Here is a 26,639-nt window from a genome sequence, read left to right on the forward strand (position 1 = left end):
GTTCAATGATACCGAATTCCTAGCTTCAGACTAGTAATTCATATCAAAGACTTGTTCTTATTCTGTCGGTATCGATAGTCTAAGTGTTTAACCATGTGGTATGGTTAAAAGATTCAGCAATGGTCTACAGCCTTTGTCACCTCCTAATGGAGAAAAACATGGTCTGCTGATAATTTCTCAAAGTTGGGTTTTATTCGGAATTGCAGAAAGGGGCTGTCTCAGGACGCCTGACCATAACTGGGCTCAGGGGTGGTCCTCTGATTTAGTTAACTCCAATTCCCTTTTTGAGTTTTCCTTCATTAAACAGTCCAAAATCACATTGTAAAATTGTGTAAACAGTATCATACTCACTCATTCATCTTATACAACAATTAGATGTAAACCTCATATCTGAGGCTATTATATAAACAGCGTTATGGTAAGGTGGCCACACCGTCTCCCATGAGCTTCCCCAAGTTGTAACAAATGGACCAGTTCGTAGCTGGATTCTTCACAGATTTTTTATACTTTCTCCGGAACATGAAATTTGTTCATACCTCAAGTTCTGTGAGGTGGAAGGAATTAATCTGTTCTCTATGAAAATGTACTCTCTCTGTACTGTGTGTCCATGAGGAGATCCTCAGGAATGTACGACGTCTCTCTGACCAGAGCAACCTAGTTGAAGGAGGAAAGGGGGAGGCGGGGAGAGGGGGATGGGGCTCACCACACCCAAAGAGGCAACGTCATGTCAATGGGTTTTTAGCTCAAATCCAGGTCCAGACCATGCAGACCAATTTTGGATTTGCATTTGCTACACAGGTCTTCTTATTGTCTTACATTGGATGAAAATGTATCAGTAGTAAAGCACCAGTGTTTGATATATCTCCCTTTGCTTGTGCTGTGATATGTGACGCTGTAGTCTACTCAATCAAATGTTTTCTGAAACAGTGACTCAGTAACAGCGTAGGTCATTACAGGTTACTTGTGGTGATTTTACCTGCTGATGACTAATAATAACAGGCCTTGGCTTCCTGCTCAGACAGCTCACAGCAGTTCACCCAGCTGCTGGGGACGGATTGAGGGGTGGAGGCTGACAGGGCTAGGGCTGGCAACATGGATCCTCTCTGCTATATGCAGTTAACCTCCATTTTCACAGCCCGGTTTTCAGTGTTGTTGTGTTTCGCTCAAGACTTTCTAAAGGCTTAGTGGGTAAAGGGCCAATAAAAACATTAGCGGCCAGCAGGGACTAGTGGTGCAGTTTTCAAGAACCTTGAAATGCTAAGTGATTGGCACCCATTCCAGCCAAACAGACTTGTGTTTAAAAAAACACTGGCAATAGAATTAAATGTGCTGACGAGTTCATTCTTCTTTGGGGCAGAGCAGTTTATATTTGACAAAATTTTCTCCACCATGTTTTGAGAGTGAGATGGATTTCAAAGTATGAGACCTCTACAAATGAGAGACTGATCCCTGCATTGGAAATGTGTGGAAAAGGATTGCCTGGAGAGCTGCCCAGACAATGCATTAGCACTGAGGTCTAAGTACAATGGCTCTATGTAATCTTTTGAGGGGCCTCAAACAGTATTAAAACCATAGTCTAATGCACTCTGTGTGGGTGATGGCTGCCTGCCTCTTCCTGGGACATCCCTCTCATGGTTAGGTCTCAGTGGATGTGACATTACATAACGGCTCATGCGAGGCGATGTCTCAGCCTCGGCGGTCGGGCATCACTGAAACTGTATTAAAGTGATTAAGAGTTGTGCAACAGCATTAGCGAGATGGGATCTGCTGCTGCCGCTGGCTGGGGACTCCAGCCCCCGTGAGAGATGGCAGGGCCCTGTGATATGCTAATAGGCAGAGGTGAGATGGATTAATTCCAACACAACACAGCATCAGTACAGCAGCAGCATGTGTCTCCTGCGGCCATCTGCTCCCCTCAGGGATCACTGGCTCCCTGCACTTCAACAGTTTCCTTTCAATTATACTCCACACGTTTGTTTGCTGCTAATAGTGGTGCACGTCTGTGTTGAATTTTAGTCACCAACACATTGACGCATGCTGGCATGTTGGGTGCTGCTCTCGCCTCTCGGTCACCTATGGGTTAACTAGTGTTAATTAAGGAACACCCTATTTCCAGGCTGGCAATGAAGAGTACTTCCCTTACAGCTAGCATTAGTCTTTCCCATTGGTTGTTCACTCGCAGGTGTGTGAGCATGCGATAGCATATGTGATTGAATGACTGAGTCCAACTTCGGCACTCATCCATGAGTACGTCCTAAAGGTTAATGAGGTGTATTATTATCATTATTATCATTATTTTTGTTGTTGGTTCCTCAAATTATAGCCATATCATATCAATATTCAGTATTATTATTGTTTCCTCATATTATCATTTCGATAGCATAAACTCTCCACATGGGACGCAAATAGCACCACTCTGATGTCAGTGTTCATACAGTGGGCTAGCTAGCCGATACACCAGGGTTCCAATGTAATAACATCTCTTAGTCACACAACTGGAGACCTTTTCTAAAGGTCATCTTTTGATGCTAATGCCTTTGTAATAAAATGGTGGGTTATTTTACACAAGCCTCCACAGGCAGGACACAAATATCGCCAGATTAAACCTGAAATGGTTGAATGGAAACTCAAAGATTTATGTAGCCCACTTAATTTATTTTGTTTGTTTGCTTTGGTTGCATTCTAGGTAATATATGATTATCAGTATTTGTTGCAGGTGACATACTGCATTTGCCACATTCAGCATTTTAATTTGTGTGCTAGTTGAATGTTGAATCTCACTAACAGGGCTATGAGAGTAGACCTCTCTGCTGTGTCTGAGCTGTTATGCTGTGGTGCTTCTCCCAGAGACAGGTTTTCAACCAGGCTCAGCCTAGCTCATACAACACTATGGCAGAATAATGCTCCATTTTATGAGGCTCTTACATAATCGACTCTCCTTCTCGTGTCTTTCATGGAGAGCAGACAATGCAGCCTGAGGTGTGGGTTGTGGGATACAGGGACACCGGCTACTACTGTATGTACACCATTCAACACACGCCTGTGTAACACTGAAGGACGATGGCTGGGAATGTGTAACTGCAGGGGCAGCTGACCGCCACATTGTCATACTGCATTGTGCTTCTCTTGAACCTTTTTTTTCAGATTGCCAGACATGCTGCCAAAGCCTTTTTAGTGTCTACAGAATAATAAAAAGCAGTGGTTTGGTTAGAGGACAGGAGAGAGGGAGGAGCATTAGAACTAGATGGGCAAACGCCAGTAGCAAGTCTGTTCATTTCCCCTCTCTCATTTCTACTCTAGCTGATCTTATGAAAAAGGCTGAGTGCATGTTCTGTTATCTAGGACACCTGTGTTCCCTCCCTGGGTCTGTATACAGCTGTTTGCAATTGGACCACTATACTGGCTGCTTGGTTATAATGTTCCATACAGGGTAATATAGAGAGAAGCATTATTGCTGGTTGGCAGTCTGATAGTACAGATGTGCTGGCACCACCAATAGCCTCTGTATAAAAGGACAGTGCTATAACTTATTTTCTCAAATAAAAAGGACTCCTCAAAGATGTAAACAAAAAAAGCTGCAAGTCGTGGTCCACGTCTACCTCATAACCTTTAGGCCTAGCTGTAAGGCAGCAATCATCACACCCACCTCCACATCAAATGAAATGTTATGTCACATGCTTCAGAACAGGTGTAGACTCACAGTGAAATGCTCCAAGGTTATTAACCAAGGTCAGTGGCTTAATCTGTGGTACATTTGCTGTACTCTCAACTAGGAATTTCTAAATGTTGAGATGTGTTCCACTGTAGGCCCTGGTCCAGGCTGTTGCTGCTGCGATAAGGAGAAACCCCTTGGTGCATCCTTTCAACTCTTCTTCACAGACTGTGTGTTTCACAAGGTTCTAGCCAAGCTCTTTCATGTGGGGTTTATAACCATAGCACTTTATTTTTCAGTGTGTTTGTCTCAAAGCTCAAGTCACATTTATTGTAGACTTCTGAGGCTGTATGTTTGAAAGGATAGTCTGCAGAGCCAATCTGATTGAAAGGTGCGACCTTGCGCTGTCTTGGACCTGGTCTTCCTCAAATGATAGTAACCTTGATACAATTAGTGCTATGTAGAATCTCACTGCTGTAGCCTACTTTCCAGCTCAATTGACTCAGAGTGTAAGGTTGTTTAACTGGCGGTAGAGAAGTCAGAAGAAGGAGAGAAATAACTGTGTTTCCAACGGTGCAGTTTATTTACAAAAAACCGCACCGGAAAACAGAATAATAATAAAAATCAATGGGTAACATAACCCGACACACACCAGTACAGACGTACACATACAATAAACAATCACCGACAAGGACATGAGGGGAAACAGAGGGTTAAATACACAACATGTAATTGATGGGATTGGAACCAGTTGTGATGGAAGACAAGACAAAACCAATGGAAAATGAAAAATGGATCAGCGATGGCTAGAAGGTCGGTGACATCGACCGCCGAACACCGCCCGAACAAGGAGAGGGAACAACTTCGGTGGAAGTCATGACACAGAGTAATATCTCTGTTACTTTAGGGCAGTTGATCGGTGTGTTGTGCATAGGAGCAGTTCCTAGCTGTGATGTGCATCCTTTAAGCTAAAATATCCCTTCAAAATGGGAAAGTAGTGCTGCTTGCTATTTTGAAGGGGGTCTTGGCTGTCAGTTGAAGGAGAGGGAATAGAATCTCCCACTAGAGACCTGTCCCCTCTTTCTTTCTTTCTTTCTATTTACTCCTCTCTCTCCATATCCTCTTCCCTTCTCTCCCCTCCCTCAATCTTTCTCTTCTGTCTTCAAAGGAAAATATGTTGACTTGTCATTCCTCAGATTTCAGAGAGAGAGCAGGGCCTGGGCTCATCGTCTTTAGAATGAAGCACTCTGCTTATTGCAGATTAGTGGGTCAACACGCTCTATTATCAGAGGTCCAGATTGATGAGAAGTGTGAGCACTTCGGGGGCTGCTAAAAGAACACTATATTAGCCAGCTTCAGCCGTTGCCAAAGGCAGCTGCCAGGAAATCAATAAGGAACCTACCAGCACGAGCTTCTATAAGAATAGAGTTTCTCTGATGGCCTGAAATATACAGCTACTAACACAACCCACTGAACTTTTATTCAACTCACCTCTCGGATGGGATGATATCAGATGTAAATCTCCAGTATTTCTGTACGCCAGCTTCTAGGGGCCTTGGCTAACGCACTGTGTGCTTGTGAATAGAGTAATGCAGCCAAGCTATTGGTTATGTTTTGTTTATGTTGACATGTGGACATGTTTACGGAAATAGTTCATGCTTGCTTACAGCAGCAGTGTGTTGGACCTAGAGTCTCTCAGGTTTCACATTTGTTTTAAAGAGCATTCTTTGCTGAGTTGCACACCTGTGTTATTTGATATCGATGCCTATCGATGTTGTAGCTGAATAAGATGAATGCCTCTTGTCGCTCAAGCCACTGTAAATGCTGTAACACACACTGTAAAATATGCAGAGGGGGCAAAACGTCATTGTTTCAGCTGGTTGATTGTTGGTCCAATGCATTAAAGAGAATGTGTGATTTAGTGTAGAGCTCAGCAGATACACAATGGTGGTGTTATATCTCTAGCTGGTATGGGGTCCCTGTGTGTCAATATAGCAGCTTCCTGAGAGCTGTCACTCTGAAGGCCTTGTTAATCCAGCTCTGAGACTAATCACAATTGACGACTCCCCCTGATCTCAACACAGAGCTCCTGCTCAAACTTATTAAAGGAATGGATGATGGTAGGCCCAGGAGTCAGGAGTCTCTACTGGAGTGGAAACCTAGTAACAGCCATATCATTACAAGATTCACCTCTCGAAACATTGTGTCTTCAACTCTGGCAAACACATGTATCTTGATCCTTCTAAACTCCCATTACTTGTATGTGTTGACATGATGTAGTGCCGATGTGTTGGTGTAATAGTAGTTGCTAAATATTACAACTTTACCTCATCTTACGGATACATACACGTAATCTATAATATATTGGATGCTTCAGCTTGGACTGAGGCCAGTATCCCAGCTGGAGAGGTGTGAGAGACTTGTCCATGTTTAGCCAGGGAGAGAGGAGAAGTACTTGGAGGCAGGGTAGTGTAGAGAGGAAAGGGACTGGGGGGACAGGGTAGTGTAGAGAGGAAAGGGACTGGGTGGACAGGGTAGTGTAGAGAGGAAAGGGACTGGGTGGACAGGGTAGTGTAGAGAGGAAAGGGACTGGGTGGACAGGGTAGTGTAGAGAGGAAAGGGACTGGGTGGACAGGGTAGTGTAGAGAGGAAAGGGACTGGGTGGACAGGGTAGTGTAGAGAGGAAAGGGACTGGGTGGACAGGGTAGTGTAGAGAGGAAAGGGACTGGGTGGACAGGGTAGTGTAGAGAGGAAAGGGACTGGGGGGACAGGGTAGTGTAGAGAGGAAAGGGACTGGGGGGACAGGTAGTGTAGAGAAGAAAGGGACTGGGGGGACAGGGTAGTGTAGAGAGGAAAGGGACTGGGGGACAGGGTAGTGTAGAGAGGAAAGGGACTGGGTGGACAGGGTAGTGTAGAGAGGAAAGGGACTGGGTGGACAGGGTAGTGTAGAGAGGAAAGGGACTGGGTGGACAGGGTAGTGTAGAGAGGAAAGGGACTGGGTGGACAGGGTAGTGTAGAGAGGAAAGGGACTGGGCGACAGGGTAGTGTAGAGAGGAAAGGGACTGGGGGGACAGGTAGTGTAGAGAAGAAATGGACTGGGGGGACAGGGTAGTGTAGAGAGGAAATGGACTGGGGGACAGGGTAGTGTAGAGAGGAAAGGGACTGGGTGGACAGGGTAGTGTAGAGAGGAAAGGGACTGGGGGACAGGTAGTGTAGAGAGAGGAGAGGGAATGGGGGGACAGGGTACTGTAGAAAGGAGATGGACTTGGGGGACAGGGTACTGTAGAAAGGAGATGGACTTGGGGGACAGGTAGTGTAGAGAGAGGAGAGGGACTGGGGGGACAGGTAGTGTAGAGAGAGGAAAGGGACTGGGGGGACAGGGTACTGTAGAAAGGAGATGGACTTGGGGGACAGGTAGTGTAGAGAGGAGAGGGACTGGGGGGACAGGTAGTGTAGAGAGAGGAGAGGGACTGGGGGGACAGGGTACTGTTGAAAGTTGATGGACAGGTAGTGTAGAGAGAGGAGAGGGACTGGGGGGACAGGTAGTGTAGAGAGAGGAGAGGGGCTGGGGGGACAGGGTAGTGTAGAGAGAGGAGAGGGACTGGGAGACAGGGTAGTGTAGAGAGAGGAGAAGGACTGGGTGGACAGTGTACTGTAGAAAGGAGATGGACTTGGGGGACAGGTAGTGTAGAGAGAGGAGAGGGACTGGGGGGACAGGTAGTGTAGAGAGAGGAGAGGGACTGGGGGGACAGGGTTCTGTTGAAAGTTGATGGACTTGGGGGACAGGTAGTGTAGAGAGAGGAGAGGGACTGGGGGGACAGGGTACTGTAGAAAGGACGTCCCACGGAGCACCATTAAATCCATTATTAAAAAATTGCGTAACTCGTTAAAATGGAAAAGGTTCCATGTGACAGAGCACACTTGGTTGGGGTAGTGTGGAGAGAGGAGAGGGACTAGGTAACCGGGTACTGTAGATATGCTGTTCAGGGTACACAGAGGCCTTCCTCAGCCCTCTGAGTGAGCTGTTGTTTCATCTTCCTGCAATGTTTCCTCCACAACCCCTGCCAAGTGTGCTCTGTCACATGGAACCTTGTCCATTTTAATGAGTTATGCAAATGACCTTGTGTTGTAGTTCATTGACAATCCAAGGACATCTCAATCTAAGATGTAATGGTGGGAATAAAATAAATATAATAAGGACGCATAATAAAACAAGTAAGAATAAACATGATGATTTCGCCTTCACCCACAATCATGTTGTGGGTAAAGACAGTGCTGAGGTACAGTGCATTGCAAAAGTATTCATTACCATCACTGCACAAATATCTTGTTAACAAACTATAGTTTTAACAAGTCGGTTAGGACATCTACTTTGTGCATGACACAAGTCATTTTTCCAACAATTGCTTACAGACAGATTATTTACCTTATAATTCACTATATCACAATTCCAGTGGGTCAGAAGGTTACATACACTAAGTTGACTGTGCCTTTAAACAGCTTATGAAATTCCAGAAAATGATGTCATGGCTTTAGAAGCTTCTGATAGGCTTATTGACATCATTTGAGTCAATTGGAGGTGTACCTGTGGATGTATTTCAAGTCCTACCTTCAAATTATGTGCCTCTTTGCTTGACATCATGGGGAAATCAAAAGAAATCAACCAAGACCTCAGAAAAATAAATTGTAGACCTCCACAAGTCTGGTTCATCCTTGGGAGCAATTTCCAAATGCCTGAAGGTACCACGTTCATCTGTACAAACAATAGTACGCAAGTATAAACACCATGGGACCACGCAGCAGTCATACCGCTCAGGAAGGAGACACGCTCTGTCTCCTAGAGATGAACGAAATTTGATGTGAAATGTGCAAATCAATCCCAGAACAACAGCAAAGGACCTTGTGAAGATGCTGGAGGAAACAGGTACAAAAGTACCTTTAGCCACAGTAAAACAAGTCCTATATCGACATAACCTGAAAGGCAGCTCAGCAAGGAAGAAGCCACTGCTCCAAAACCGCCATAAAAAAGCCAGACTGCACATGGGGACAAAGATCGTACTTTTTGGAGAAATGTCCTCTGGTCTGATGAAACAAAAATAGAACTGTTTGGCCATAATGACCATCGTTATGTTTGGAGGAAAAAGGGTGAGGCTTGCAAGCTGAACAACACCATCCCAACCATGAAGCACGGGGGTGGCAGCATCATATTGTGGAGGTGGTTTGCTGCAGGAGGGACTGGTGCACTTCACAAAATAGATGGCATCATGAGTTAGGAACATTATGTGGGTATATTGAAGCAACATCTCAAGACATCAGTCAGGAAGTTAAGGCTTGGTCGCAAATGGGTCTTCCAAATGGACAATGACCCCAAGAATACTTCCAAAGTTGTGGCAAAATGGCTTAAGGACAACAAAGTCAAGGTATTGGCATGGCCATCACAAAGCCCTGACATCAATCCTATAGAAAATGTGTAGGCAGAACTGAAAAAGCGTGTGCGAGCAAGGAGGCCTAGAAACCTAACTCAGTTACACCAGCTCTGTCAGGAGGAATGGGCCAAAATTCACCCAACTTATTGTGGAAAGCTTGTGGAAGGCTACCCGAAACATTTCACCAAAGTTAAACAATTTAAATGCATTGCTACCAAATACTAATTGAGTGTATGTAAACTTCTGATCCACTGGGAATGTGATGAAAGAAATACAAGTTGAAATAAATCACTCTTTACTATTATTCTGACATTTCACATTCTTAAAATAAGGTGGTGATCCTAAGACAGGGAATTTTTACTAGGATTAAATGTCAGGAATTGTGAAAAACTGAGTTTAAATGTATTTGCCTAAGGTTTATGTAAACTTCTGACTTCAACTGTATACACCTGTTCTGAAAGGCCCCAGAGTCTGCAACACCACTAAGCAAGGGGCACCACCAAGCAAGTGACACAATGAAGACCAAGGAGCTCTCCAAACTGGTCAGGGACAAAGTTTTGGAGAAATACAGAACAGGGTTGGGTCCCCTCAATACGGTGCAACTGCTTGCCTATGGTCCTGTAGCCCATCCCAGCCTTGTGCAGGTCTACAATTTTTCCCTGATGTCCTTACACAGCTCTCTGGTCTTGGCCATTGTGGAGAGGTTGGAGTCTGTTTGAGTGTGTGGACAGGTGTCTTTTATACAGGTAACGAGTTCAAACAGGTGCAGTTAATACAGGTAATGAGTGGAGAACAGGAGGGCTTCTTAAAGAAAAAGTAACAGGTCTGTTAGAGCTGGAATTATTACTGGTTGGTAGGTGATCAAATACTTATGTCATGCAATAAAATGCAAATGAATTACTTAAAAATCATACAATGTGATTTTCTGAATAAAATTTACAGACCTCTACATGCTTTGTAAGTAGAAAAACCTGCAAAATCGGCAGTGTAACAAATACATGTTCTCTCCACTGTATATTATTTAGTGTATGGTATATATAAAATAAGATTAAATTGAGAATAGTCTGATGGGTCAGAATATTATCACTTGGCAATGATGTCCAGCATGTGCACTCTTTTTCAAACCATAGTTGCATGCATCATATAGCCTAGCCCATAGGCCTATATGTTTTTATAAGATTTGTAGAACCCCTGGAACAGGGTTGGAGAGCCCATAGCCTACAGAGCTTAGTAAAACGTGTTCTTATGAGCCCAGTCATTGCGCAATCGTGTGTCAAAACAGAGTTCCAGATTTCTCATGCTGCTATACTTCTTCTTCGGGATTGGGTTGGCAGATCAAATCCAACTTAAAGGTGCATACACCGTCACCTACTGTCATAAAATGTGAGGCCAGTCACTACCTACCAACATTAAATTATCTTTATTATTCCTGTTCCTAAAAGCAAAAACTTGCACCACCAACTAACCCTACACCTATATACCAACAACTAAGCCTACACCTATATACCACTATTTCATATAAATTAAAATCACCCTATTAGCTCTTCTGCAGTAAATTATTGTACACCCAGGTACTTCTCTGCAGCTGCCACCTACACTCATTAAACCCCACTACTCCATTCCACTACTTTGACCCTATCTACTCCTGCACCATACCAAATGCCTGGGAGGACGGGACATCACCTCTCAACACACCCTGTAACTCTTCTGTAGTCAACAATCGTATTCCTGCTATATTAATTGCTCAATTTTTTTAATGAAGCACATTAATCCACTTTACAACCGGGGTAGACTACCTGGCAGTGGAAGCTGGTGGAAGGAGCTACAGGGCCTTCAGAAAGTATTCACACCCCTTTACTTTTTCCACATTTTGTATTGTTACAAAGTGGAATTTTTTTCAACGATCTACAAAAACTACTCTAAACTAAAATTCTAACATTTGTAAAACAATTTTGAATAATATGAATGTATCTTGATTAGATAAATATTCAACAACCTGAGTCAATATGTTAGAATCACCTCAAAATGATTCAAGCTCTGCCAAGTTGGTTGTTAATCATTGCTCGACAGCCATTTTCAAGTCTTGCCATATGTTTTCAAGCCCATTTAAGTCAAAACTAACTTGGCCACTCAGGAACATTCAATGTTGTATTGGTAAGCAACTCGAGTATATATTGTCCTGCTGAAGGCATCTGTTGGAAAGCAGACTGAACCAGGTTTTCCTCTAGGATTTTGCCTGTGCTTAGCTATATTCCCTTTCTTTTTATCCCCCCAAAAAAAGTCCCTAGTCCTTGCCAAGAAATAGCTTATCCATAATATGATCCAGCCACCCCTATGCTTGAAAAGATGAGTGGTACTCAGTGATGTGTTATGTTTGGGGCAAATCTAACACATCACTTTGACTTCAGGACAAAAATTATATTATTTTGCCACATTTTCTTATTTTTTACTTTAGTGCTTCATTGCAAATTGGATGCATGTTTTGGAATATTTTTATTCTGTATGTAACAGTGTTGCTTCTGTCCCTCTCCTCACCCCTACCTGGGCTCAAACCAGACACATATACAACTGCCTCCCACAAAGCAGTGTTACCTATTGTTCCACAAAAGCCACAGCTACTTCAAGGTCTCAAAGCCAGTGACATCACCAATTGAAACACTATTAGCGCGCACCCTGCTAACTAGCTACCCATTTCACATTGGTTACACTCACCCCCCTTTTGACCGCCTTTCCCGCAGCAACCAGTGATCCAGGTCAGCAGCATCAATGTAACAGTATAGCTTCCGTCCCTCTCCTCACCCAACCTGGGCTCGAACTAGAGACCCTCTGCACACATCAACATCTGCCTCCCACGAAGCATCGTTACCTATCGCTAGATAACAATGCTTCGAGGGTGACTGTTGATGTGGGCAGAGGGTCCCTGGTTCAAACCCCTTAACTATCTCATGTTTTGATAATATGAATAAGAATGTAGTCCATTGAGTTTGGAAATCAGTATGTCAATTTCTCCCATAGTTCCCATTTTAAATATAAAAAATATGCATAGAGATTCACAACACTATAACATTTGAATGTTGTAAAATGCTGCCCTGCCTGGACACTCACATTCAAATCATTTTCACCTTTCATCGCTCCCATTTTGTCACGGCTTTCTTCCTGGGAAGGAGAGGCGGACCAAAACGCAGCATGGTTATAGTTCATGGTTCTTTAATAAGAAAACTCAAACATGAACAAACTACAAAACAATAACCGTGAAAACCATAACAGTCCTAACTGGTGCATAAAACACAAAATACCCAAGGAATATGGCTGCCTAAATATGGTTCCCAATCAGAGACAACGATAAACACCTGCCTCTGATTGAGAACCACTCTAGGCAACCATAGACTTACCTAGACAACTAAACTGAACACAACCCCATTAATCAAATAAAACCCCTAGACAAGACGAAACACAATAAATCACCCATGTCACACCCTGGCCTAACCAAAATAATAAAGAAAACAAAGATAACTAAGGCCAGGGCGTGACACATTTTCAATCAAAAACTATAAATTAGAGATTCACAAGACTAACATTTGAATATTGTAAAGTGCTGCCCTACCCTGGCTGGCAAGGACTCTCAGGTGAAGCCATTGAATAAAATGAATTACAAGGAAATAGTGTTAAGCTTTTGAACCTATTTAAAAAAATGCTATAGGCCTACATTTTTACCATGTATAGTGTGGACTATCCTTTTCGAAACGTATGAAACATCAAAACATTCTAGAAAACCTTGCTATCACAACAGCTGTTCACTTTACTGTGATTCTGAAAATGATTTTCTGAATCAGCTGATGATTGCTGAAACGTTATAGGCTACAGCCTATACGCAAAAGGCTACAGCTCGTTTCACAGCTTCCCCATGCTTCACAGCTTCCCCTGAAAACTTGACGGTATTGTAGCCTCACGCAGACTAAAGAATAATGGAGGAAGGTGTTTGCTTATGCTGCAGTGTTCGGAGTGAAATATTATGCGTTTCAGCGGTGCTTCGTCATTTTACAGAGTAATTGTTTGATTGACTATATGCTTATCATTTAGTAGGTCTATTGGTAATTGTTAATTACACTATACACATAACATATGCTTGGGTTCCACCTTGTCATCCCTGATCTACTTACTTAAATAAATGAATGCTAGAACATTGGTCGCCAGGATTAGCTATTTGTATCTATTCTCTTAATAATTGCAGAGCGGTGCAAGTTAGACACATGTTCATTATAGTCATACTAAGTGGTGACGCAAGGCTCGCTATCTTGACTAGATCCTCTAGAGACTCACAGGGCCTGTTGCATTTATTCACATAATAATGGAGTCAGATTAATGAATGTAGTTTATTACATATTCAACATAATGGTTGGATCATTTCCATCCAACTATAAATGGTGACCCCTCAGTTGATGGGGATTTCTATAGCCAACTACAAGCATACATAAAATCAACTATACAGTAATCATAGGAACAATAATGTAACGTGTACGCTGGAAGTCGGGAAGCAAGTACAGGGAGTGAATTTAATTTAAAAAATGAAACATGAACCAAAACAAGTAACACGAGCCGTGTACAAACATGAACTGAATCAATAAAGCCTGGGGAAAGAACCAAAGGGAGTGACAGATATATGGGAGGTAATCAGGAAGCTGATGGAGTCCAGGTGAGTCTCGTGAAGCACAGGTGCGCGTAACAATGGGGACATGTGTTGACATTGAGTGCCAGAGAGGAGGAGCGGGAGTAGACATGACAAATAACAGGGAACATGAAACAGTTAGGCTACATCCTCAGTGTAATGAAATGGGAATTCCATTTACCGTGGGTGCATTTTTAAATATACTTTTTATTTTGTGTGGTTTCAGTATAGCCAAGTGGTGGGCAGTGTTTGATGGTGCAGTACGCCTGAGCTATTGTCTTGCAGTGAAGCTGGCCTCAATGTGAGGTCAGAAAGAGAGCATTTCCATTTCAGTATCTGACAAAAGCACCTAATGGATCTGCTGCTATCATAATTAACTTGTTTTTTATTCTGTGCTGACCTTGCACTGTGACCATATGCTTTGTGAAGTATTAAATCATTTTGTCACCCCTGTTGAGAGATGTTATGGAAACACTTATAAACCCTTTCTAAAGATATTGGAAATCCGAGTGCATGTGGACATATTTGACTGTTATGTGTCTATTCTAAGCATTAGGCTATGTAGCAAAGGGTTTTTTGTTAGTTCTGACCCCTGACCACAAATGTTCACACGGCAAGGGCGTGGTAGTGGAGGTATTTTGGGCTTGTTTCTGGGAACACACACGGGATCCCTGGCACATCTGGGTGTGGTTTGTACTACATTGCCTAAGCTTGGCCATGACAGAAGGTGGGTTACATCACTCGCTAAAGCTCCCATCAGCACGTGACATCCCCATGAAATATGATTAATATACGTCACTGGTCTCTGAGCCAGCACTAATCCCCTTGAGAAAGTGTGTGTGTGTCACCATTGACTTTCTTGAACAAGCAGTACATATTCTTCAACGAGTCATGATCTAGGAAGCACACTGAATCATCTTTGTCGTCCTCATCAAAAGGCAATGGAGAAAAACACACAATCAAAATTGGATCCAACTACAGGGTTATGTAGCTAAACAAATGTTGCATGCATGCATTTGGGTGTGTGCAGTTAGCTATCTTTATTCCTGCAAATATATACATCTTTCAATACGTACACTAATGTGTACAGTAGAGCATGTGTTTATAAGTATCATTTAAGTGTTGTGTGTGCATGAGGGTTTATCTGTGCAAGCGTATGGTATATCCTAATATCTCACACACACATGGTGATTGAATAGTACACCACTGGCGGGATAGTACACCACTGGCGGGATAGTACACCACTGGCGGGATAGTACACCACTAGCGGGATAGTACACCACTGGCGGGATAGTACAACACTGGCGCCCTGCTCTAGGCAGAGTTTACTGATAATGCTTTTCTTCTCAACTGGCCCAAAATAAATGGAGCAAAAAGTCAATGCTGATGTTGAGTGATTTCATGTAAATAGCAATAAGATTCCCTGTAAGATATGATTTGTTTTCTGACAAGGTAAGACATTTGTATGTAATGACATCAATACATTTTGCTGCTTTTGTATCGGTGATGAATGCTGTTCAAAAATCAATATTATGGAGGTGAATTATTTTTCCTCTATTGTATTTGGAACAAAGCCATGTGTTGGCTTGGAATAATGCCAACATGGTCTGTAATAAGCACTTGCCACCTGTGCGTTGTCCCCTCTATTGACAGAAGTAATAGATGATCTGACTACTAACCACTGTGTGTTCTCTGTGTTGACAAAAGGAATGGCTGTGTCTGAACTGCCAGACACAGAGAGCTCTGTCGGGTCAGCTGGGAGACATGGGGATGATGGCCCAGCCACAACTCACAATGACTGGTGCCCAGCCCACACCACAGCCTGTAGCCACATACACCAGGACAGAGCCCCTGTTTCCAGCAGCAACCACAACCGAGGCCCAGGCTGTTCCTCTCATATCAGAGCCCATTCCACATACACTAACACCTGCTCTTGCACTAAAGGAGATGGAGCCAACGGTGAAAGTCTCTGAGGCTGAAGCTCCCAATGCGGTCGCAAAGGCTGAGGCTCCAAAGACAGAAGTTCTCAAGGTGAAGATTGCCAAGACAGAGGCACCAAAAATGGAGTCTTCTGTGGCAGAAGTTCCTACAAATGAGCTGCCCAAACCAATGCCACCTAAATCTGAACCACCCAAGACTCCAGTGGTAGCTGCTCCTGTTGTCTCTGTCCCAATGACTGAGGCCATGACTGCTCCTGCTCCTCTACCCACCACAGTCGCTACTGCCATTGCTGTCACTCCAGCCACTGCGAAGGCTCAACCAGCAGAGCTACCTAAACCAGTAGAGGAGAAGGTTGAGAAGCCAGCAGAGAAGGATGAGAAGCCACTGAAGCAACAGAATCCAGTACCTGTCACAGTGCCTGAGAGGGTAACTCCACAACCAGTCCCAACAGCTGATACTATCAAGAAAGAGGCTGCTCCATTGGTTGAAAAGGTGGATGATGTCCTTCCTGAACCTCAGCAGATTCTCACTGAGAAGGAGACTGGGGAGGCAAGCATTTGTTCAACAGTTTGAATCAATGTATTGTTGTTTGTGTTTGTTGTTAACATAATTCCTATAATCTTTAGTCAAGATTGTGATTCCATACAAATACAGATTGCTGCCATAGTTCTTAACTGTTCACACAAATAGAATTTGCTCCAGGAGCCATAAACTAAAACAGATAGCAAAGTGTGTGAGACATATGTTTTTATTTGTCCATGCATAGGACAAGCACATTTTAATGTGATGCTTTTTTTCATTTTCAGGAGGAGAACGAGCCAACTGCAGACTCCCTCCTAGCAGACCAGGTAGTAGTTGAGGTACCGTCCAGCCCAGCCAGTCCATTTGAGGCTGACACCAAGACTGAGGACCATAGTATCAAGTCCCAGGATGGACCAGATATACTTCCTATCTCACAGGGCTCCTACAGCTCAGAGGAAGAGCTGAAGGAGTTGCAGACAGACAGAAATGTCCCTATGATTGACACGACCGCTGACACAGCCATGCCTTCCAAGGAAGAGGTGAATGTGGAGAAGAGGCGTCTGAATTATGTACAGATGGAGGAGAGCAGTGGGAGCGAACCCTCTCCCTCGCCCCAGGTCCAGAGACGGAGGTTAAGTGCGATAGCAGTCAGCACGGCAGCCTCATCCAGCAGCGAGGACTACAAAGCAGACAGCCCAGCAGTCAGCCCAGACTCATCTGTGGATGAGGAGGAGTTCATCCGCAGGCAGATCATGGGGATGACAGGAGAGGAGGAGATGTTTCTCTCAGAGGAGGAAAAAGATGAGAAAGAGAGCAGAGAGGAGGAGACCAAGGAGGCTGAGGTGGATAACGAATCAGGCAAATCCAAACTTCTGCTAAAGAAAGGCATTATGGATAATGAAGACAGCCCAGCCAGGAGACCATCTCCAGGATCTGAGGCTAAAACCACTGCAGATAGGTCTGAGCTCACCACCACTGTGTTTAAGAAAGACATGACGTTGCAGAGAACAAAGAGCACGGATGATGGAGATGCTGAGGTGGAGAGCATCACAGAGTCTCTGGAGGATAAATCCAAAGGTGAGGGGTCATCCAGTGTCCATGTGTCCAGCTTCACCCCTGGAACCTCCCCCACCTCAGCCTCTTCTCTGGAGGAGGACAGCGACAGCAGCCCCAGCCACAAGAGGAGTGGGGAGGGGAAACAGCACCGCAAAGCCAAGCACAGGCAGGCAGGCCAGTCCCTTCCCACCATCGAGGACTCGTCAGAAGAGGAGGAACTCAGGGAGGAAGAAGATCACCTCAGGGAGCAGGAGAAACAGGAGTCGGACCAGCAGCAGGGGAAGAGGAGCTCCAAGAAGTCCAAGAGGGATAAAGACGAACTACAGACTCAGAGGAAATGGGATAAGCCTGTAACCTCGCCCAGTAACCTGTCTCCTATTGAAAACGCCTCGCCCACTGTGGAGATGAGGCAGGCTAGAGAGATGGAAGTGTTTCACAAGTCCTCAGGCTCTGACTATTCTCCTAGCATGGAGTCTGATTCAGAAGCGTTTCACACAGAGGCCAAGATAGCTGTCCCAAAAGGACAGAAGTTCAGTACTGCAGAGCCACTAAAGAATGCAGAGGATATATATGAGGAGATGCTTCAGAAAGCTAGATCTCCTAAAGGAGAGACAGAGCCAGTCCCTGAGATAGAGCCACTCTACGGAGGCATGGCCATAGAGGACTACCTCTATGAGTCCCTAGTGGAGGAGCCTGAAGCTAAACCTAGTTCAGCCCTACCGGAGCAGTCCAGTAAAGACCATGCTAAAGAGCCAGGGAAGAAAAGTTTAAGATCTCCTGAAGAGGTGTATGAGGAAATGATGCTGAAGAAGAAGGAACTGATGTTGATAGAGCATGAGTTTCAGAGGGCCCAGTCAGCGATGGACACTCCAACTCCAGAAATACATGTGACTGCACCATCCAGTGCTGCAGCTGAGAGCTGCAAAGTTGGTGAGGCAGAGGGAGAAAAGCCTATGTTAGATGCGGATTCTACCTACGTTAAGAGGAAGAAACGTCCTGCTCCACCACGACCCTCTGAACCTCCTAAACGGCCCGAGGTCTACGTTGCCAAGCCAACAGTTCCTCAGGATATGACTATGAGGAGGGCTCTTTTCCCCATACCGGATTTGAAGATCACCCAGTGTTCCTCTGGAGAGGATGAGACGGATGATAGTATAATAGAGGAGTATGGAGTGGGAGTGTCCTCTGATATTACCCCTAGCGATGAGTCTGAAACTAAAGAACAGGTAGAGTCCTCTCCAGTTTCAGAACATACACCAATAATAGAGGCAGCTGAGATTGAACCCATCATTGTAGTGTGTGAGGTTCCCCAGGCGAAAGCTACTCCAGCCCCTGCCCCTGAGACAGTTCTAGCCACCAGTACAACCACCACAACATCACCAATCTCTCCGGTATCACCTCCCACCTCACCAGCAACTCCAGACTCAAGTCTAGCCTCCAATGCTACTTCCTCTTCCTCTTTCCAAGCTCCAAGTCCTCTCTCCTCTGACTCTACTCCAGTGTCCACTCCAACACCAGACCTGGCCAAAGCTGCAGCTCCCTTCGCAGCTCAGCTGCCTGCTGATATCTCCCCTCCTTCTATTGCTCCCATTATGCCTGTTTCTCCAACCACAGTTTTAGTCACAATTCCAGATGTGGTGACAGATCCAACCCAAGCACCAACACCAGCTACAACTACAGTCCATGCTTCTGCTCCACTAGCCCAACCCCAAGCCTCAGTCCCTGCCTCAGTGGTGGTGCACATACCTGATCCGGTTGTAATCCAAATGCCAGACCTGGTTACATCTCCATCCCAGATGTCTGTTCAGGGTCCACCTTCTGTGCAGGTCACAGCACCAACTCCAGTACCAAGCCCAGTACCTTCTGAAGCCACATCTCCGGTCTCAGCTGCTCCCAGTGCAATGTCAACTTCGGCTACAGTCTCTGCTCCAACTCCAGCCCCAGCTCCAGTTGTAGTCCAAATGCCAGACCTGGTTACCATCACCTCTTCAGTTTCACCCCAAGCCCCACTACCTGTGACATCCTCGGCTCCTGCCCAAGCTACAGTGGTGCATTCAGTCCCTGTCCAGACTGCTGCCCCACCTCCAACCCCAGTAGTAGTCCCAGCCATAGGGACACGCCGAATTCAGAGACAAGCCTCCACCAAAAAAGCCCCACCTCCTCCTCCACCTAGGTCTACATCTGTCTCCCTGCCCCAAACCTCAGCAGAGCCTACCTCTATCAGGGCCATCCATAATGTCTCCCCGACCGTGACTACCACAATAGCCATGGGAGCAGCTCTGCCTGTGGTGGTGAATGTACAGTCGCTAGTGGAGGATGTCCGGCCAGAAGGTGTTGCTGGCTCTCAGGTTATGATGACCCCAACCAGACAGGGGCATGTGGTCATCATAGTTCCCAATGTGAAGAACATGTCAGTGCTCAGCCAGACAACCCAAGACCTTGTGGCAAACTCAGTGGCAATAACTACCACCTCTGCTGTGGTTGATGGCAGTAGTCAGATAGCAGCAAGGCCTGTGGTTGTCAGTGTTGCTCCTTTCTATACTGCTCCCTCTGTTCCTGCTGTACACAGCTCAGACACATATATACCTTTGGCAGATACCCCAACACCTCCTTTGCCTCCTCCACCACCCCCTGCCACCTTACTAAAGCCAGCTGTTTATCCCAAAAAGCCTTCCATTTCCATCCCACCTTCAGTCCCAACATCAGTGCCAGTCTCAGCTGCTTTGACAATGGTACAGGCAACTGTAACAACCTCAGACCCCAGTCCAGTACACAAGGCCCCTGCCCCCCCTCCAGTCCCCCCCAAGCCTGTGTCCATCCCTGCAGGGCTGGTGTTCAGCCACCGACCAGGGGAGAGTGTCAAACCTCCAGTGTATCCCACTGCCAGCCACACACTTCCCACGACCAGAGAAGTGGTTCCGAAAGCCAGCTCAGCAGAGCCATTCACAGCCACAACACTGCCCAGGACCAGAGAACCTCCCAATGCCCTGTCTCTGAGTCTGACCACCCCAGTGGAATCCAAGATGAGTGCTACCTCACCCAGGTCCCCTCTTTCTCCAAGGAACGCCAAGTGTCTGGAGACGTATGTTGTGATAACTCTGCCCTCAGAGCCTGGCACACCCACAGAGGGAATCACTGTCCAAGCCCCCATCAGAAGAGGGTCCATCCTCCCCTCTAAGCAGACAGGCCCAGGGGTTAGGACCACACCGTCAGAACAGCAGTCACCCATTGAGGCCTTCTCAGCCCAGGACAATGTCAGGAGAGCATCAGTTCCCTCATTGAGGCAGCCACCACCACCACCAGCAGCAATAGGACCAGTCGAAGTAGCAGCACTCCTAGAGGGAGTCACTGTTCTAGCAACAGCAAGACAGCCTTCCATACCATCAGCTATGCAGCCTCCATACGGTATGCCTGAGGTGGTGACAGTTTCAGCTGGGTCTGAGATGCCTATTCAGGTACACAATGTCCCAGCTCCAATCAAGAAACCGTATAAACCTCCAACAGCCAAGCCATCGCAGACAGTGTCTGTGGTTATGACGATGCCATCAGAGCAACGGGTTCCTGTAGAAGTGTCTGCAACTCAAGCCTCTGGTAGAAGGGCATCAATACCTGCTGTACCTCAGCAGCCACAATATGTGGCTGAAGTAATGGCTTTACCAGCAGAGCTGGACATACCTACAGAGGTCGTTTCAATTGAGGCCATGTCTGGAAGAGCAACAATACCATCAGAAATGCAGCAACCACAAACCATGGCAGAGGTAATGCCATTACAGCAGGAAATACCAACGGGAGCTATGGCCATCCAAATCCATGTAGAAGCTACACCCTCAACCATGCATCAGTCACCATCTCTGATAGAGGTGGTTTCAACTGAGGGTGTCTTTAGAAGAGCATCAATACCATTGGAAATGCAGCAACCACAAACCATGGCAGAGGTAATGCCATTACAGCAGGACACACCATCAATACGATCATCTGCACCACAACCACAAGGAGTGGCTGAAGGAATGACTTTTCCTTCAGAGTATGACATGCCTACGGAGGTTATAACAACTGAGGCCACTACCACTAGAAGGACATCCATATCCTCTGTAGCACAACAACCATTCACATTTGCTGAAGTAATGACTTACCCATCAGAGTATGAAACACCCACCCAGGTGGTTACAACTGAGGCTATTTCCACTACAAAAAGAGAGTCTATAACCATGCAGCAGCTTCTAACTATGGCCCAGGTTATCACAATGCCTGCAGAGGCAGAGGTACCTCTAGAGGCATATGCTGCCCAAATTCAATACAGGAGAGAATCCATCCCCTCAGCAGTGCAACCACCACAGGCAGTATCAGAGGTCCTGAGTTACTCATCAGAGTATGAGACCCCCCTCGAGGTCATTACAACTGAAGCCTACACCAGGAGAATGTCAGTTCCCTCTGGCCAGGAGGTTCCCCAGACTGTCCCCGTGGCTCCAGTCACCATCACCAGGAAGTTCCACCAGGAGTCGATAGAGAGCCAGGAAATCCGTGGGCCTGAGAAGGTGGTGTCCAGCCTGAGCCACGTGTACTCCTCCTCTATCTCCACCTCAGCCCAGCCCCCAGAGAGACTGCCCAGCTTGGTCACTCAGGTGGTCACCACCGAGGTTCAGAGAACCACTGTGTCTGTGGTTCATGAGAGGCTGCCCCAGGCTCCTGCGTCAGACACATTGGCCATCCTTATCCAGCCAGACCTGGCTAAAGTCCAGCCTTCTCCCAAACAGAACGGGAAGATCTACTCCGGTGATGCCATTGACCTCCGCACCATTAAGGTCGGTGTAAAGATGACCGATTCAGGGATGGACTTGACGCCTCAGGAATCGAGTCGCCAGTCTGTCTGTAGCAACTCTAGTGGCCGACATACGGCAGTGCAGCCAGAGATAGTGAACCTGAGTGCTGAGATCACCCCTTCCGCCACGTTGGCTGTTGTCACTGATAGCATCACTATTGTCACCTGTTCAGCCACCATTGCCTCCTACACCAGCGAGCCAGAAGAAAAGCCTTTAGATCTTCAGGGTTATGTTGCCTCCATGCCTCTCCCTCTTACCACATACAAACCATTCGAGCCTCTGGCACAGATAGTGTATAGGCGTGTAGACTCTCCACCTATCGTCAGCACGGTGATAGCCAGAGACACAGAGACACCAATTAACCTGTCCTATGGAGCCTCCACAGTAGATAGCAGGCTTCCAGTGACCATGGCCCCAGCTGTCAGCAATGGGGGAACCATGCTCTCAGAGCTGGCTGGGGCCGTGGACCTGTCCACCTCCAGACCCCTTAGGGCCATGGTGGCTCTGTCCGGCACCAGCCCAGGTGTGGTGACCACGGTTGTAGAGGATGATGGGACGCCCATAGATCTGACAGCTGGGAAAAATGTGTGCTGTGATGTCATCTACAAGCTACCCTTCACAGGGAGCTGTAGGACCCAGCCACCAGTTATTACCCAGCCTGACAACCACTTCAGCTACAGAGACGACCACTACCAGTATGATCATGCTGGGGTCTATGGAATCAAGGTCTTGAACGGCAAGGCCATGTCTGAGACCAATCTGGCTGATGCAGGACTCTTCCTCTATAATGGAAAGACCGAATATGACTATAACGGAGTCTTGGACAGTGCGGTAGACCTGACAGCTGGTAATATATCCGCAGGTTGGTGTGTTCCTTTTTTACCTGCTTGAATTTGATTTCTGAATGTAAAATTATTTCAGTTATCATTGTTTTCCATTATGATTTTAATGAGCATTTACTGTACTTTTGCATGATTTATGAAATGATCTAGATTTTTGTTCTGTTCCTTTTGTCTTTTCTTTCTTTTTACACAGATGCATGCGTATGCCTGCGTGTTCTCCCACGATATTTTGGCTTTGCATCGTGCTAGCTGGACAGACTGGAGATGCTTGCATGCTTAGTGCTATGATCTCCCCAAATCAAATCTGCATGGCCTTTATTTTGTACAGAACATGTATATACAGTATGATGTTTTAGTCATTGACTTAAACCTACATTTCTGGACCCGTCATGACAGGTGAAGCTCTAGACTACACTAGTAAAGCTGCTGGGGCCTATACTGGGATATCCACTGCTCCATATTCCCAGGTCCCTGCTTATAGTGTCTTTAGATCCTCAGACGGAATGGTATACTCCTCCATAGCAGCCCCTGTTCCTTCTACATATGCCATTACCACCCAGCCAGGGTCCATCTTCAGCACCACCCTACCCCCTACCACCACCCTCCAGGAGCAGCCAGCCCAAGCTCCATACCCCTATGGCTTCATCCCCACCACCGACCCTGGCAACCAGATCATCAGCCTGGGAACTGGCCTGCCCAAGGACCTGCTGCCCAGCGCTCTGGCTGACATCATGACTGGCTTCCCTGCCCTGTACTCTGACCAGACCCTGGAGGCCATCGCAGCCTCTCTGGAGGCCCTGGCCTCGTTGCCCATGTTCCCCGGCCTGGATGACAGCAAGATCACCCAGTATCAGATGGAGAGGGAGTTCCTGCAGCTGGAGAAGCTGAAGCAGCTGTGTCTGGCAGAGGAGCTGGAGTGGGAGAGGCAGGAGATCCAGCGCTACCGCGAGCAGGAGCAGATCATGGTGCAGAGGGAGCTGGAGGAGCTGCAGGTATGAATGTGTGTGTATATGTCTCCTGTGCTAATGTATCTGTTACTGTAAGAGGATGGACAATTGGCTGGACAACAATCTTATTCTAATCTATTCTAGTCTATTCTATTCTACAGGCTCTGAAACAGAAGTTGTTAGTTCAACAGGAAGAGGAGCACCAGGCACACCTTGTAGCACAGCAGGAGACCTACAACCAGCAGAGGGAACAGCTAGAGCAGATCCAACAGCTCCAGGTGCAGCTACAGCACCAGCTAGAGGAGCACTACGGTACCACAGGAACCTCAGATAACCTGCTAGAGGCACAGTATGCAGGGGTGGGGGATAACGGTCAGTACTGGCCTGTTAGGGATGAGTCCACCACCTCATCCACTGTCATCCAGCTAGAAGGTGGGGTGCAGTATGTGACCGGTGAGGGTCAGAGAGAGGTTGGAGGTCAGGACCAGCTGCAATTCAGTAGGAAACAGTCGGCAGGGTCTAAGCAGCCTGGTGACCAGGGGTATGGTACAGGGGTGGTAGGGAAGAGGATAGTGGACAGTGGGGTCCAGACAGACGATGAGGACTCGGTAGACAGAACGTATGTGGGGAGGAGGAAGAGGAACAACAGGGGGAGGGGTGTAGACAGCAGTGTTCAGACTGATGATGAGGAGGACCAAGAGGATGGGTGGGACATGCCAACCAGGTCGCGGCGGCGCTCCCGCTCCAGCAAGCACAGCGGCGAGGGGAAACACAGTGGCTCTAAGGTCTCCAGCATTGCCATCCAGACTGTGGCAGAGATCTCTGTCCAGACCGACCACTCTGGCAGCATCAAATGCCCCAGCATTCAGATGGACACTAAGGTGGAGATCATCAAACACATCTCAGCCCCAGAGAACTCTCAGAGAGGAGGCAGCCTTAGCTGCCAGACAGACACAGACCGCAGGCGCCACTTGCCCGTAGAGGTGGGCTACAGCGCCTACCTGAAGGCAGACCTCGCCCCCAAGTCCCCCAAAGTGCTTTACTCTCCCGTGTCCCCCCTCTCCCCGAGTAAGGCCATGGAGGAAGGGCAGAAGAGGCTGACCACTGACCCGTCCAGGTTTTCCAACGGCCCTAGGATGCTGAAGCCTGGACCGAAGTCTCTGCCTGACCCCAAGTCTCTCAGCCCCACCACCGAGGACAGGATAGGCTACCACTACACAGAAACCTACTCTGTAAGTCACTGTAGTAAGAATAATGGTAACATAAGATAGTGTTAAACATGACCACGTTAAAGTGGGCATAGTTAAGCACTTTCATCGCATGTTGTTGACATTTTTGTTGAAAATAAACCTGGCAATAGTATTAAGTATTCTATCTTATCTCGTATCTTATTGCTTTTCCCTCTGTCCTAGGGCCAGGGCTCTCCGTCAGGCACTGGAAAGAAGGTGAAGAGGACCCTACCCAACCCTCCCCCGGAGGATGACCCTCTGACTGGCCCATCAGGCTACAGCGCCAACTCAGCGCGCCGACGTCTCGGCCGTCACACCACCATGGCCCGGGCCAAGATCTTGCAGGACATCGACAAGGAGCTGGACCTGGTGGAGAGAGAGTCATCCAAGCTCCGCAGAAAACAGGCCGAGCTAGATGAGGAGGAGAAAGAGATTGATGCCAAGCTGAGGTAATTTATTAATTTAACAATTTGTGAACCAGGCAAGTCAATATAGAACCAGTTCTGATTTACAATACAATAAAAGGCTTTAGATGAGTAGAACACATTGGTGTGTATGAAGTGATTCCACATTTTTAGCACTTGGAAAGCACTTGTATAAATCCAATCCCATCTTCTCCTTCTAACAGGTACCTGGAGATGGGCATCAACCGTCGTAAGGATGCCCTGCTGCAGGAGAGGGAGAAGAGGGAGAGGGCCTACCTGCAGGGTGTGGCTGAGGAGAGAGACTACATGTCGGACAGCGAGGTCAGCAACATCAGGGAGACCAGAGGGAACAGCCACGGCCTGGAGAGACCCAGGACAGCTCCACAGTCAGAGTTCGACCAGTTCATTCCCCCTGAAACTGAGGCTGACTCCCAGTACCCCACTCTTACCAGTCCCTACTCCCACTACACCCAGTATGTCCCTCAGACCCAGGCCATCAGCCACTACCCCCAGCAGACCCTGTACCAGCAGCAGGCCCTCTACCAGCAGCACCCCTACCAGAGTCAGTCAGTCTACTCCTCTGTGCCAAGCCTGTCCTACCCCCAGGCCTCCCACTCCCACCAGCAGGCCCAGTCCTCAGGCTACCAGTCCAAGAACACCACCAACTACGAGGTGATCCGGAACCAGCCCATGATCATCGTACCCTCCTCCAGCGAGGGGGGGTATGGGGTGGGGAAGTACGGCAGTCTGGAACTGAGGATGGGCCTGGAGGAGAGGAGCATGGCCTCCAGCCCCATGTCTAGTATATCTGCTGAGTCTTTCTATGCTGACATCGACCACCACAATGCCAGGAACTATGTTCTGATAGAGGACATTGAGCAGCTGACTAAAGGCTCTACAGCGCTGGGCTCTGCAGGGCTGGGGTCAGGGTTCAGTCTGCCTGATAAGGACCTGTCTAAGGCTGACAGGCTGCTCCGGGCCGCTGAGGCCAGGCGCACTGCAGAGGTAACTGATATGTAAATAGTAGATGTTCTTCTGTGGAATGGGGATGTTGTTACATATTGTATGTCAGTGTGTTTTACTCAGGTTTTTTTGCTGGTATTTTGCTATACC

The 26,639-nt window shown here is 46.9% G+C and overlaps 1 protein-coding gene across 8 annotated transcripts in view; it reads left to right on the forward strand.

Annotated features, from left to right (window-relative positions):
• pclob (piccolo presynaptic cytomatrix protein b) overlaps positions 1 to 26,639 on the forward strand; it is a 109,967-nt gene that overhangs the window by 32,194 nt on the left and 51,134 nt on the right. For 7 of the 8 annotated variants that reach the window (XM_036976084.2, XM_036976089.2, XM_090229521.1 and 4 more), the window contains exons 9-14: positions 15,452 to 16,234; positions 16,492 to 22,945; positions 23,322 to 23,917; positions 24,034 to 25,104; positions 25,285 to 25,550; positions 25,730 to 26,531. In XM_036976084.2, the coding sequence (XP_036831979.2) occupies positions 15,452 to 16,234; positions 16,492 to 22,945; positions 23,322 to 23,917; positions 24,034 to 25,104; positions 25,285 to 25,550; positions 25,730 to 26,531 (9,972 nt within the window). Of the gene's footprint in view, positions 1 to 15,451; positions 16,235 to 16,491; positions 22,946 to 23,118; positions 23,918 to 24,033; positions 25,105 to 25,284; positions 25,551 to 25,729; positions 26,532 to 26,639 lie in introns of those variants that run through there. The other variant, XM_090229553.1, reaches the window with a different exon arrangement.

Source organism: Oncorhynchus mykiss, chromosome 1 (genome assembly GCF_057628025.1).
Source record: "Oncorhynchus mykiss isolate SJ-2025 chromosome 1, ASM5762802v1, whole genome shotgun sequence".
Lineage (NCBI taxonomy): Eukaryota > Metazoa > Chordata > Actinopteri > Salmoniformes > Salmonidae > Oncorhynchus > Oncorhynchus mykiss.